The sequence below is a fragment of the Microcaecilia unicolor genome, chromosome 2, assembly GCF_901765095.1.
Source record: "Microcaecilia unicolor chromosome 2, aMicUni1.1, whole genome shotgun sequence".
Classification (NCBI taxonomy): Eukaryota; Metazoa; Chordata; class Amphibia; order Gymnophiona; family Siphonopidae; genus Microcaecilia; species Microcaecilia unicolor.
The window spans coordinates 491,814,694-491,829,469 of record NC_044032.1 but is presented as its reverse complement, the minus strand read 5'-3'; the positions used below and the strand labels follow the sequence as shown (position 1 = coordinate 491,829,469).

Here is a 14,776-nt window from a genome sequence, read left to right as displayed (position 1 = left end):
GAAAAAGTTGTTACTGTGAGTTTTAGCCTCTGCGGCAAGTTTCTCTTCATATTCTCTTTTAGCCTTCTTTATTAATGCTTTGCATCTGACTTGCCAGTGTTTATGTTGCTTCATATTTTCTTCACTTGGCTCCTTTTTCCATTCTTTGAAGGACAATCGTTTGGCTGTAATAACTTCTTGTACTTCACCTTTTAACCACGCTAGCTGTCGTTTTCTCTTCTTTCCACCTTTGTAAATACATGGAATGCATCTGGTCTGGGCTTCCAAGATGGTATTTTTGAATAACGTCCGCGCCTGATTTAATGTCCTAACCTTAGCAGCCAATCCTTTTAGCTTCTTTGTAACCATTTTCCTCATTTTATTATAGTTGCCCTTTCGAAAATTAAATGCAGCTACAGTAGATTTCTTTAGCAGGTTCATCCCAGATAGCTCAAACTTGATCATGCTATGATCACTGTTTTCCAAGGGACCCACACTATGCCCTGCATGCCACCAAGTACCAGATCCAAAACGGCTCCCCTCTTGTTAGTTGCTTCAAGAAGCAGTTGTTTATTACACCTATAAATTTTATCTCCTTGGCACTCCCGGATGTAACATTTATCCAGTCAATATTGGGATAATTGAAATCACTCATTATTATAGTGTTGCCCAATTTGCCAGCTTTCCTAATCTCTGTAAACATTTCTTCACCTGTCTCTTCGTTCTGTCCCTGTGGACAGTAGTACAGCCCTACAAGAATACTCCTTCCTTTCACACTTGGAATTTCTATCCATAATGATTACACGCTGATATCTGTTTCATGTGGAATGTTTATTTTGACTCAATTCCCTAACATATAGCGCAACCGCCCCCCCTTCAATTTGATCTTCTCTATCACTGTGATACAATTTGTACCCTGTTAACAGTGTCCCATTAATTGTCCTCTTTCCACCAAGTCTCTGAGATGCCTCATCATTTAGTGCTATATACTCTAACTTTCCCATCTTATTTTTTAGGTTTCTAGCTTTTGTATACAGACACTTCAAATTGTATTATTTCCTTGGATCTACAAGCTGCTTAGAAGTTGAAGGGGATAATGTGCATTTTTTATGTGGAGGAGTAGCCTAGTGGTTAGTGCAGTGGACTTTGATCCTGGGGAACTGAGTTCAATTCCCACTGCAGCTCCTTGTGACTCTGGGCAAGTCACTTAACCCTCCACTGCCCCTGGTACAAAATAAGTACCTGAATATATGTAAACCACTTTGATGTAGTTGCAAAAACCTCAGACAGGCAGTACAGTATATCAAGTCCCATTTCCTTTTCCCCTTTATCCTGCTCTATCATTAAGCACACCTGGCTTACTTTCATCATTGTTGAAACTTCTCTACTGGGATTCTCTACTGGGATTCCCTAAATGTCCTGTTAAAATAGTATACCAAACCATGTACTCCTGGGCGACTGTCGGCTCCCCCCCCCCCCCCCATTCTAGTTTAAAAGCCTCTCTATCTCCTTTTTAAAAGTTAGTGCCAGCAGCCTGGTTCCATCCCAGTTAAGGTGCAGCCTATCCTTTCGGAACAGTCTCCCCCTTTCCCAGTCGCCCAGTTCCTAACAAATCTAAATACCTCTTCCCTGCACCATTGTCTCATTTCTTGTGGGCATGACAAATGAAGCCAAATGGCCATCTGCTTTTGGACAGCTGGGGAATTTGCCCATGCAGCTCCTCTTCTGAATACAGCTGGTTTATATACCTTCCACTCAGCAATTCATACTGATTTTTAGCATGCCAAGAACAAAACTTCCACCACATACCCATATATCCAACAGTTCCAACCCTCCCTCGGATTGTCTCTGCTTCAGGGATCTGAACAGCTAGCCCAAGATCAGAAATCCGGATGTGACCTGTGTGCAATAAATTAAACTCAAGTAAAGCATGCAATGAGTTAAGATATTTTCTTGGAGTAGCACAAATTAAAGTTGTCTGTATTTCAGTCCACAATCACTGTCACATTTCTCTTCCTCCCCTCCAAATATACTGTTTCTCTCTCATTAATCTGATTATTTACTGAAGAGGAATCTGCACCCTTCTATGTATTGTGGCACATTGCAAGAGGAACATACAACAAGAAATAATACCAGCACCAATTAAAAAACAACAACAACAAAGATTACAGTCATGTATTACAATTGAGATTGTCTCAGTAGTCTCCCCATAAATCTCCTACAGGTGGGTCTGGCAGAAGGGTTTCTTCTGTTCGGGGGAAGGAGGGAGTGGGGTTCCTTCTGTTTCAGGGAGGGAGAGAGGAAGAGCTAGGGGATCCAGTATAAATCCGCCAGGATTTTCGGTTGAGACAAAGGAAAATACAAATTTCAAGCTGGTTTCAGTGCCGAAACCAAAATTTGGTCAGCCTCTATACTCCATAGGGTCTTTGTGTAAAGTTTCTCAAAAATGTTTGTGTTTCACTTATCTTTAGTCATTTCCATTATACTAATGCTTTTCCCCAGGATCCTGGTAGAACTGTTTTGGGTTCCCTTTAAATAGTTTATTTTAGTATCTCTTTTCTGTTTCTTCTTCTCTCTGCAGCTTTTGTGCTTCAGCTGCTACTTTTATTACTGGAGTATATATGAATTTAAGGTCTTCCTCCATTAATGCAGCATGTTTCAGTTTGATATTTCTGATCTCTCTGATGATCTCGATCCTTTTAGATACCTGTCTCTTTGGGACATCTCTTCTCACAAAGATATGTTTGGTTTTTTTTCCCAAGAAGGAGTTACCTTCCTTCCTCTTCTTCCTCTGCACTTGCATCCTTGTCAGTAGAATTCTCTCAGTAATGATTTTTGCTGCACAGTTTTGTATTAATGTCTGTGATAACAATAGATGTTCCTTTTACACAGGCTCTATGGCCTTATTCGTCCTACTTATTATATTTTTTACTCTAGATATTAAATTCAACTTGGTAATCTTTTCCTCTCCTGGAGCCCAACACATGTATCTTTTTCCAAATAAGCTAAGAGTTCAATTGTTAATCCTCCACCTTTGGGACTTTCTCCTGCTTTCTGTTTTGTTCTTTTTCAGATGACATCTAAGCTTGCCCTTCATTTTTCTCCCTTTCTTGCAGTTCTGGATCTCGTCTCTCTGTCGCCACCTTTTCTTCATTGTGAGCTTCCCCCTTTTCTTATCAACCTTTGACTTGATGTTCCATTCAGGATCCATTCTTTCACTCTCTGTATCAGCTCTTCTACATATGTGCCTTTCTGGATCTCCTCCTTCCTGTGTGTCAGCCTCTCTCCTGATTTTATGTCTCACTATACCAGCTCTTTTTCTGTTGGTTGTGTTTCTTTATCAACATATATCTTCCTTCTGATACTCCTGCCTAAATCTCCCCTTTCTCTATATATTTCTTTTTCTACATAAGCCCTCAATTAATTATGATTTTATTACTCATGCACTGCTTTTCTGATCTTTTACATTAGTGATCTTAAATTTGCATCAGTTTTTTTTTAAACAGAGTTTTTTGTGGCAATATTCCTCTTTACTCCATTTTTTGACAAATTCTCTTGGCATACCCTCTTGATAAATAGAGGGTTTGTAACATAAAAGCAGCAGTACATCATCTCTCTTTGGAGTTCTAAGGTGCACTAATGGATTTAGCATATGTTAAATAAGATGCCCATAGGAACATAATGGACATCTTATCATTTAGCGTATGCTAAATCCATTAGTGCACCTTAGTAAAAGGGCCCCTTCATCTGCAGTCTATTTAACTGTAGTTAATCCTTTTATCATGTTCATTAACTTCTCTGGTTTATCTCCTACTACAGTGGGTCCATGAACTAATCCACCTGCAGCAGGGGGGGTGTTATCTTCATCTGAAATATCTATACTATGGCTACCACCATCTCTAGCCCTCGAGTGTATACTACAAATTAGCACCTTTTTATCCTGGACACTGTGCAGACAGGGGGTCTTTTACTAAAGCTCAGCTCGCGTTATCTGAAGCAGTGCCCATAGGAATAAAATGGGCCCTGCTGCTGATAACTCGAGCTAAACTTTAGTAAAAGACCTCAACAGTTTGTAGTCATCCTTTTCTTTCCAACCATACTTCAATTCTATTGTCACCTTACCGAGATTCAGTGCAGAGTTTTTACAGCGGGGTCACCACATGAAAGTACTCAGCAAGATTTGAGGAGAAAATTGTATTCTCTCCCCCTCAAGAGATGCACAGCAATCCTCCAGCTATTGCTTCTGAATTTTACCGTTTTTCCCCGAAAACAAGACACTGTCTTATATTAATTTTTGCCCCTAAAAAGGCACTAGGTCTTATTTTCATGGGCTGTCTTATTTTTCGGGGAAACATTGGGGTTGGATCGGGTTGGCCCGCCCTCTGTCGCTCCCGGAACTAACCTTAAACGCCTCCTTTCACCTTCGCAGCAAGCAGCAGCAGGGCAGGCCACTCCTTCCTTCCGTGTCCCGCCCTCGCCTGACGTAACGTCCGCGAGGGCGGGGCACGGAAGGAAGGAGAGGTCTGCCCTGCTGCTGGTTGCTGCGAAGGTGAAAGGAGGCGTTTAAGGTTAGTTCCGGGAGCGACGCAGGGTGGTTGGAGGGGGGGCCCGGGGGCGGCCTTGTCCAGCTCTCGGCGGCCCTGCTTTCAAACAAAAATTTGCTAGGTCTTACTTTCGGGGGAGGCCTTATATCTACCAATTCAGGAAAACCTCTACTAGGTCTTATTTTCGGGGGATGTCTTACTTTCGGGGAAACAGGGTATGTTGTGCTCCCTTTTGACCCCATTTAGGTTTATGAGGAGAGTGTAGGTGTGTGTGTCTGTGGTAGGAATGTGTACAGGCAAAAATAAATTTTGCAAATTTTTGGAATTTTCACAAATATTTTCAATTCTTTTTGTTCAGTTTGCTTCATACATCTGATTTCACACACAATTTAAAAGAAATACATATTAGAACTTTCTATGTGCATCAATTTACAGGTTAACACACAATAAAATGATTTTACATGCATTCAACTTAAAACACATTAACCACGGGAGGCCTTTTACAAAGCTGCGCTAGCATTTTTAGCTCGCAGGAAAAATCAGCTGGTGGTAAACCCTGAGACACCCACAGGAATATAATGGGCGTCTCAGCGTTTACTGACAGCTGATTTTTACCGCAGGCTAACAAATGCTAGCGCAGCTTTGTAAAGGAAACCCCAAACGTGCAATCACAAACGCATTTTCCTAAGCTGTGAGATGTCTAGGAGACCCGTTTGGGATGAGGCAGGAGCCTAATCAGGCACTGTGTTTTGGGCTGTAGGGATATAGATTATCAGCTTCACAGAGCAGAGACTGGTCTTATGTGCATCTGTAAAGCACTATAGTGTTAACAGTAATGTTGTACCACTAATAGTGGCTATTGTAGTGTGCATACTTACCACGGTCATCCAAAAGAATATTTTCAGGCTTTAAATCTCTGAAAAACAAAGAGAAGCAGAATTACACAGAAATAGCCCTCGCCCAGTCTGTAATGTTAGAGTGAGGAACATAATGTTCGATTCTCAGCAGCACTTAGCCAGATAGCAGATGCTGTTATTCAGGTAAGTGCCGCTGACTGGGGCCATACCCAGATTTTCGGTGGCATTATCTGGATGCTGCTGCTAAAAATCTCTGCAGACCGCCCCAATGCTATCCATGTTTGTGTGGATGTTCTGGGGTAGAGCCTGGGTGGAGCCGGGAGTTACCTGGAGACTGGTAATATTCAGCAGAAACACTGTCCTAAGTTATAAAGATGGCTGTCCAGGTAATAGCATTGAACATCGCTGCTATCCAGATAATTGCGGCTCTGTCTGCTAAGCCTGGATATTCAGCAGCAATATCCGGACAGCGGCCAACACTGAATATTCTGTTATTATTCAAAATGCCAACTGCAGAGCATGAATATTGACCCAATACTATGATATGTTTCTGCCACAAAGAAAGCTGGTATAAATAAGATTTTGTGTGTAGATATCTATTGTAGAAATTGACAGAAATATCTCATTTTCTCTCCACTATCAAGTTGCCTACCATCTCCCCCTCAGAGAATAAGTTATTGTCAGCCCCAACTGTCTTACAGGGAGTGCTCTGGGCTATAAAAAGAAAACGTACCAAATGGCAGGGTACCAGGATTGGATGACTTTGGCAATCATCTCTATAAATGTTTTGGTAAAATATTGCACCCATTTTAGTGTGGGTTTAGACTGTAAACCCATTAGGGACAGTACTAGTACCTGTATAGAAAACTGTACTTGTTAACCACTGTATGCCTATGTGAAGGCCTCAGTAGTATATTAAATGCGCTAAATAAATAAATTATAATTCTATCGATGAACATATGGAACTGCCTCAATCCTAGCACCTTGTGGTGATCACCGTTATACCTAAGCCCGAGAAAGATCCTGTTATGATCCGAATTGTGAGCCCATGGGCCGCAGTCGGAGAACTGACTGCGGCAGATGGAATAGCACCGGCAAGCTGAGCTACCTCCCAGAAACAAGGAAGAGACTCGACAGGAACAGGAGTACTATAGCAGAAGGCAGCGCCCCCAGCACAGAGGTACCTCCGGAGCAGGAGAAAGAAGGAAGGCTAAAGAGGAGACATCTTCCAACGTAGACAGAGCCTCAAGGAGCTGTTCACACAGAAGCAAGGAAGCATAACAGGAACCCACTCACACAGTAGTGGGATAGCGTCTCAGGAACCCATTCACACGACAGCAGGATAGTGTCTCAGGAACCCACTCACACAGGTAGCTGGAAAGTGTCTCAGAAACCCACTCACTCAATAGCAGGAGCGTCTCTGGAACCCATTCACTCAATAGCAGAAGCAGCACTGAAGCCCACTCGCTCAGTAACAGGAAAGAGTCTTGGGAACCCACTCACACAACAGCTGGAAAGCATCACTGGAACCCGTTCACACAGTAGCACTAGGCACAGCCAGGAAAGAACTCAAGAATATATAAAGAGCCACGAGTGTCTACAAGACCCAGACACAGCCAGGAGCTTAGAGACGTAGAGGCAACGATATCAGACCCAGAAGGTTGCTAAGTACTTTCTGGAACATGATGTCATCCTGCTGCACCTGCTTCCATGGCTCCCGCTGAGAATCCTGCGCGCTAAGCTGTGACTTGAGCCAGTACCCAGAGCAGAGATAGCATCATGCTGCTAGGAGAATCAAGTTCATCTGGGACCATGATCCAGGAGTCACGGTAGAACCGTGACAGATCCATTCTTATGTGGTTCATATCATCCCATCTTGCTGCTAGGGACAGATTATAAAATCTTTACAAAGATTTTAGCTGCTCAGTTCCAAATAATTTTACCTAACTTAGTGCCCTGTTTACTAAGCCGCGCTGTAGACGCCCAAACTTTTTGGTGCACGCTAAAAGTTAGCGTGCACTAATGCTAGAGACACCCAATGGGTGAGGAGGAGCTGGGGTTTATGCAGGCAACGGAAATATTCACCCAAGGTCTGCATTAAATTAAGTGGGTGAATTTAGGACTGCTCAAAAGCTGTCCTAAATTCACCCGCCTATCTTATGTGGGTCCCGTCTGAATATTGTTTTCTTAACCATTTTACACTGGACTATGTCTAAGGAAGAAGGTATATGAAGCAAATAAATTAATTGCACATAAATGTGTACATGACTGTCCTCATTTAATGACTCTAAAGGACTATGCATCTGAACAAAGCCACAGTGACATCCTGTGGACAGAAGATAAAATCCTTTCAGATTCCTCTGTGGAAAAGAATCATGTGAACTGTGGAGACATACAGGCCACCGCTGAACCTGCAAAGATCAAAACAGCCCTTACATTTCCTTGCGCCACATCAAACTGTGTAAAACATACACATTTGCCCTTTAGCAATTCCATTTGATGAAAAAAAGGGACTAGAAATAAATCTATTTTTAGAAATAAAAGGTAAAAACATCATAGCCAAAATGCAGCAAAAGCCACTCAGGTTAAGACAACAGGAGGGCCACTCTCACAAAACAAAAAGGAACCTATCCAGGGTTTGTACTGCAAGAGAACATAGCAGTGGTGGCACCAGAGCAGTCACTGGATAAAACATCTCCTAAGACTTCCTGTTATAATTAAAAAAAAAACCACCTCCTAAAAAGAGTGCTGCTTTTAGCACCCTCTTCCCCAATTTGGGCTTGTGCTCACAGACTGATTCAAAAGGGCACTGTGGCTCTGTGAATTACAGCACAGGGACATACCTGTACCATGCTGTGCAAGACCCTCCCCTCCTTTAGGGGGGAGCTGTTCACTTCCCTTGTGTGTATTTGTGAGGCAGGTGTGTGTACTCTGATGTCCTGTCCGTCTCTGTTGGGTAAGTGGGTTTCTGTGTCTTGTCCTGATTAACACTGCTGGGACCATATAACATAAGAACATAAAACAAGCCATACTGGGTCAGACCAATGGTCCATCTAGTCCAGTATCCTGTTTTCAACAGTGGCCCAGCCAGGTCACAAGTACCTGTCAGAAACCCAAATAGTAGCAATATTCCATGCTACCAATCCCAGAGAAAGCAGTGGCTTCCCCCATGTCCATCTCAATAACAGACTATGAACTTTTCCTCCAGGAACTTGTCCAAACCATTTTAAAACCCAGATATGCTAACCGCTCTTATCACATTCCAGGGCCGCTGAGAGACTGGGCCGGGCCCGGGACAAGGCCGCCCCCGCTGTGCCCCCCGAGGTTGCTGCTGCCGCTCCCCCTCCACCCGCCCCCCTCCGTCCGCCACCGGGCCGGGCCCCTGTATTTTAAAATCAAAGCGCCTCTCACCTCCATGTGAAAGCGCTGCAGGCAGCAGATTGCCTCCCTTCGGCCCTCCTTCTCTTGTGTCTTGCCCTCGCGGAAGTTACGTCAGACAAGGGCGGGGCACAAGGAGGGAAGGAGGCCCAAAGGGAGGCGATCTGCTGCCCTGCTGCCTGTAGCGCTTTCACACGGAGGTGAGAGGTGCTTTGATTTGAATGCAGGGGGCCCGGCCCGATGGCAGACGGTTGACGAAGGAGGGTGGGTGGGACTGTGGCGCCGGGCCCCCCCTTGGAGACCCAGCCCCAAGGAATTTTGTCCCCCCTGCCCCCCCCCTCTCGGCAGCTATGCCACATTCTCCTGCAGCGAGTTCCAGAGCTTAACTATTCTTTGAGTGAAAAAATATTTCCTCCTATTTGTTTTAAAAGTATTTCTATGTAATTTAATTGAGTGTCTCCTGCTCTGTGTACTTTTTGAAAGTGAAAAATGTATTCACTTCCACCCATTCTACACCACAAAGGATTTTATAGAACTGAAATCAGTCGTCTCTTTTCCAAGCTGAACAGCCCTAATCTCTTTAGCCTTTCCTTATATGGGAGGAGTTCCATCCCTTTTATCATTTTGGTCACTCTTCTTTGAACTTTTTCTAATTCTGCTATATCTTTTTTTGAGATACAGCGGCCAGAACTGAATGCAATACTCAAGGTGAAGTCGCTCCATGGAGCGATATAGAGGCATTATAATATTCTTGGTCTTATTTTGCATCCCTTTCCTAATAATTCCTAGCATCCTGTTTGCTTTTTTGGCTGCCATCACACAGTCCAGAGGGCTGCAGGTTTATCTGGGTTGGCTCAACGAAGGGTCAGTGCTTCTGACTCTGCAACTGTGCTCCTATTTCTTGCTATGTATCTGCCTCATGTCCCATTCTGGCTCCTGACCCATTCCAGTGATGGATTTTTGCTCCATTATTTTCTGGACTTCTACCTTGTCTTGACTTTTCTTGTTCTATTGGGATTCTTGTTTTGGACACTTACAGGGGCATTTTCAAAAGAGAAGAGTGCCCATCTTCCAACACAAATTGGGAGATGGGCGTCCTTCTCTCAGGGTCGCCCAAATCGACATAATCGAAAGCCGATTTTGGGCGTCCTCAGCTGCAGTCCTTCGCGGGGACGACCAAAGTTCACAGGGGTGTGTCAAAGGCGTAGCGAAGGCAGGACTGGGGCGAGCTTGAGAGATGGGCGTCCTCGGCTGATAATGGAAAAAAAAAGGGCGTCCCTGACAAGCATTTGGTAGACTTTACTTGGTCCCTTTTTTTTCACGACCAAGCCCCAAAAAGATGCCCAAACTGAGCAGATGACCACCGGAAGGAATCGGGGATGACCTCCCCTTACTCCCCTAGTGATCACCAAACCCCTCCCACCCTAAAAAAAAAAAAAAACTTTTGCCAGCCTCTGGGCCAGCCTCAAATGTCATACCCAGCTCCATGACAGCAGGATGCAGGTCCCTGGAACAGTTTTAGTGGGTGCAGTGCACTTCAGGCAGGCGGACCCAGGCCCATCCACCCCCCTACCTGTTACACTTGTGCTGGTAAATGTGAGCCCTTCAAAACCCACCCGAAACCCACTGTACCCACATGTAAGTACCCCCCTTCACCCCTTAGGACTATGGTATGGTGTACAGTTGTGGGGAGTGGGTTTTGGGTGCTCAGCACCGAAGGTAAGGGAGCTATGCACCTGGGAGCAATTTGTGAGGTCTACTGCAGTGCCCCCTAGGGTGCTCGGTTTGTGTCCTGGCATGTGAGGGGGACCAGTGCACTACGAATGCTGGCTCCTCGGTTTCTATTATCACCGAAAATCTGGGACGACCATCTCTAAGGTCAACCATCTCAACATTTAGGTTGACCATCTCTAAGGTTGACCTAAATGTTGAGATTTGGGCGTCCCCGACTGTATTATCGAAACAAAAGATGGGCGCCCATCTTGTTTCGATAATAGCGGTTTCCCCGCCCCTTCGCCGGGACGTCCTTAGAGATGGGCATCCTTAGAGATGGTCGTCCCCGTTCGATTATGCCCCTCCACGGGCTCTTACTAAACTGCACTAGTGATTCCCATGCGGTGAGTGTGACGTAGCCCATTCATTATGAATGGGTTGTGGCACATTTTCTACGCCGGGAATCCTTAGCAAGATTTAGTAAAAGAGGCTCTTAGTAAGGTAAGTAGAAAACTTTACATTTAATCTTTAAACAGCAATCTCCATATTTGTTATTCTGTAAATATGTTAAAACCTTTCTTTTTCTGAAGCATCTGGAATAGTATGATGAGTTAGATAGAATTATGCGTTAGTTAAATTTTTTGCGATTAATTTTGTTTTTATTATTATGTGCTTTAAACCCATTTCCATTAGGATAGAGTGAGTTATAAATACTGGGATTATGATTATTCATCATTAGCCTTGGTGTTAAGGGCAAGTTAAACTTGACTTAACCAGCTCTGTGGGTCTACACACTCATTTTTTCCCAAAGGAACCCCCATCTCAGTCAATGCCTATGTCCCTCCAGGGTCCTTCACTGGCATCCCTTCCCCTGGTTTGGCATCCTGGGAAATTGTTCTGCTTGCCCTCCCCTTGCGACCTCCCTGGATGTCATACCGAGGACAGCATCTCTCAGGAGAGCAGACATTACACTCTGTTCAGGACAAAGCAAAGGGTTTAAACATGTGAACTCAATCCAAAAGAACATTGCTGCTACTGTACCAGCAAAGCCTTTTATCCTTCTTGCTCAGTGCTTCCAGCTCTCTAACCCAATTACTACGTATTCAGTTGCAGGTGTATTTCTAACAAATAGACCCATATAGATGATATGACCCTAAACCAAGTGTCACTAGACCATGAGTTACCATCACCATACTGGCCAAGAAGTGGCAGCCTGCTAAACATGTTATGAATTAGCACACCGGGGTTCTAAGGACAATGGGTCATTCTTTCCTTTTATAATTGTCAGTGAAGGATGACTGGAGTTTTGTACATTCTTGGTCTCCATCAGTGAGCCAAGAGTATTGGTGGATTTTATGCCTCGGCTTGTGGTTTCAGCTTCAGCGCCAGAATCAACAGAAGCTTTCCCTTTGCTTCATACTTGGACCTCGAAGTACCAGATGTTCATGCAAAATTAAATTAAACAAGTTTTTTTTTCTCCAGGAAATTTAATATTGCTGGCTGGTCAAAAGGACTGGCTATTTTCCCAAGTTTCTTATGGCAAAGTGTTATCTGCCCCCCTCAAATTACATATGATTTCAATCTTAGGGAAAAACGCCAAGAAGGGGTTGACTGCAGCAGAAAGAGCTGTAGACAGAAGTAGTGCAGAGAAACCAGGGCCTAAAATGATTCAAGGCCAACAATGCTTAACCTTAAACACATCAAACGACATTGCTGCAGAACCTGAGAGTACGAGCACTCACCAATGTATTCAGGACATTGCACCACCATTCTGCAGAAGGCACTTTGGGGAACATTCTGGACTGAAGTGGGCATGTGAGCACCCCCATGTGACTATCTGGCAGTCACTTTCTCTCTATGCTGCTTAAGCATTATTATTATTTCAAAATTTAAGTTGTTTGGAATTCTCTAGGTTGTTAATGTACAAATGAAGTTTAAAAAAAAAATGTAAGTTTTATGTTAACCTATACAGAAGTACCACAGACTTTCCCAATATTTAGAACAGAATTTCCACTTGAGCCACCATAGGAAATTATAGTGAGAAAATACATAATTTTAAATGGCCACTTGTGTTTTTAAAGTTATATCAGTTATTAATCCATTGGAAATTAGATAGCTAACATCTGAATTTTGCAACCTTTAGCTCTCCTCAAACCATGCCTATTTTCAGCCTACAACTCTGACCATTTTGAGAATAAAACAGCCTAAGCTATCCCAATTCCAAAAAGAAATGTGGTTTGTGCTTCCACCAACTGTACAAATGCTCTAGATTTCCAGTTTCTTCCATCTAATCATGACAAACTTTCTGGGGTCCCTTTACTAAGATGCGTCGAAAAGTGGCCTGCACTGGTATAGATGTGTGTATTGGATGCGCGCAGGTCCATTTTTCAGCGCGCCTGCAAAAAAACGCCTTTTTGGGGGGTTGAAAAAGGACATGTGGCAAAATGAAAATTGGCACGCATCCTTTTTGGGCCTGAGCCCTTACCGCCACCCACTGACTTAGCGGTAAGGTCTCACGCATTAACCAGGCGGTAATCATCAGCACGCATATAATGCTGATTACTGCTTGGGCCACGCGATAGCCTGGTGGTAGTTCAAAATTGACGCGCATAGGACTAGCGTACATGCCTACACGGCTTAGTAAAAGGGCCCCTCTATTTGTGAAAGCCACAGAATAAACTTATCTACCAATTACTAGCACAAAAAAAAGACTTCCACTAACACTTAATAAAATTTTGCAAGATGGAAGGAACAGTAGACATTTTGAGCACAGTACGTTAGATTTAGTCAAACTAAGACATACCAACAAGCAAAGAAATCACACATCTCTCATTTGTTTGGGCTTCTTAAAGACACTGACTTTCAAGTAAAACTGAGGAAAAGACTTTACAGCTGCAACAATCTGATGTGATGAGGAAGACCAGTTTGAAAGCTTCCCCTGAACTCTCACCTGTAAACAATTCGCTCTCTTTGGAGATCCTCTAAACCACAGCATATTTCTGCAGCATAGAAGACCGCTCTCTCTTCATCAAAGCCCGGGTTTCCCATGTTGTAAATATGAAATTTCAAATCTCCTCCATTCATAATGGTTAATACGAGACAAAGGGCATCTTTTGTTTCATACGTGTAGGCTAAACTAACCTAAAAGACAAAAAGAGAAGCCGATTTACTTTATTGACCATTTATTTCCACTGGCCCCCCCAAAAAATATTCCTAATGGATCGTAAAGTATAAAATCATGACAGAGACTGTAATGCCATAAAAAAAATAAACATACATATATACATAACCCCACCCCAAAATATATACACACCAAGAATATACTGGAGCAGATGGTATCCGCACCTTCATTATTATGTCAATAAACAATTCATTGCATTTATAATCTGAAAGACCTCACAAATGAAATCATAAGCAAAGATGTACTATTACTGCCATTTTCAATCACTGGTCTAAAAAAAACAAACCCTGCTCTCTTTTATCACACTTCTGGGTGAGTTACATATATAATACATTACCAAAAGGAAAAGTACAGTTTTTAATGAAAATAATAAAACTGATTGCAAAACTAACATACATAATACAATAAAAATAATAATAGATAATACAAATTAAAATCTTCACCTAAAGTCTATTATCATAAAACTAAATCAATTCAGAAAGATAAGTTGCGCATATACCCCGGGATTCTATATATTGCACCTTAACTTCCTTGTGGAAATCGAAGCGTATTCTATAACAGTGCACGTAACTTAATTGATTAACTAGCAAATCAGTGTTGTCAATTGGATGTTAACAAGCAATTAATAGCACTAGTTGGCATTAAGATTTATGCACACAACTCACTAAGGGCCCTGTTTACTAAGGTACACTAGTGTTTTTAGTGCACAATAAAAATTAGCACACGCTAACGCTAGAGACACCCACCCATAGGAATATATGGGTGTCTCTAGCATTAGTGTACGCTAATTTTTTAGTGCGAGCTGAAAACACTAGCGCGCCCACAGCGTGGCTTAGTAAACAGGGCCCTAAGTGTATTCTGTAACGTGGTGTGCTTAAATTCTAAGTTGCATAGTTGAAAAGGCCATGGGCGGGACTTAGGTGTTTCTAAAATCTATGCGTCCAGAGAGTATGGCATAAATGGCCACAAAGGTTGCTTGGAGAGGCACTCGGTGTATTCTATATACAGTGTGGAAATTTAAGCCTATTCTATAAAATATAGGTGTACTTTGGAGAATATGCCTAGGTGTATTTTTTTCCACACGGAATTTTCAAGCACCATATACAGAATCTAGCCCATAAGTT

General features: G+C 42.9%; 1 protein-coding gene across 2 annotated transcripts in view; it reads right to left on the bottom strand.

Moving 5' to 3' along the window:
• Positions 1-14,776, bottom strand: part of GRK4 (G protein-coupled receptor kinase 4) — a 324,643-nt gene that overhangs the window by 20,630 nt on the left and 289,237 nt on the right. For both annotated transcript variants that reach the window (XM_030191137.1, XM_030191135.1), the window contains exons 9-11: positions 13,422-13,612; positions 5,402-5,439; positions 1,789-1,878 (exon numbers count right to left, since the gene is read on the bottom strand). In XM_030191137.1, the coding sequence (XP_030046997.1) occupies positions 1,789-1,878; positions 5,402-5,439; positions 13,422-13,612 (319 nt within the window). The remainder of the gene's footprint in view (positions 1-1,788; positions 1,879-5,401; positions 5,440-13,421; positions 13,613-14,776) is intronic.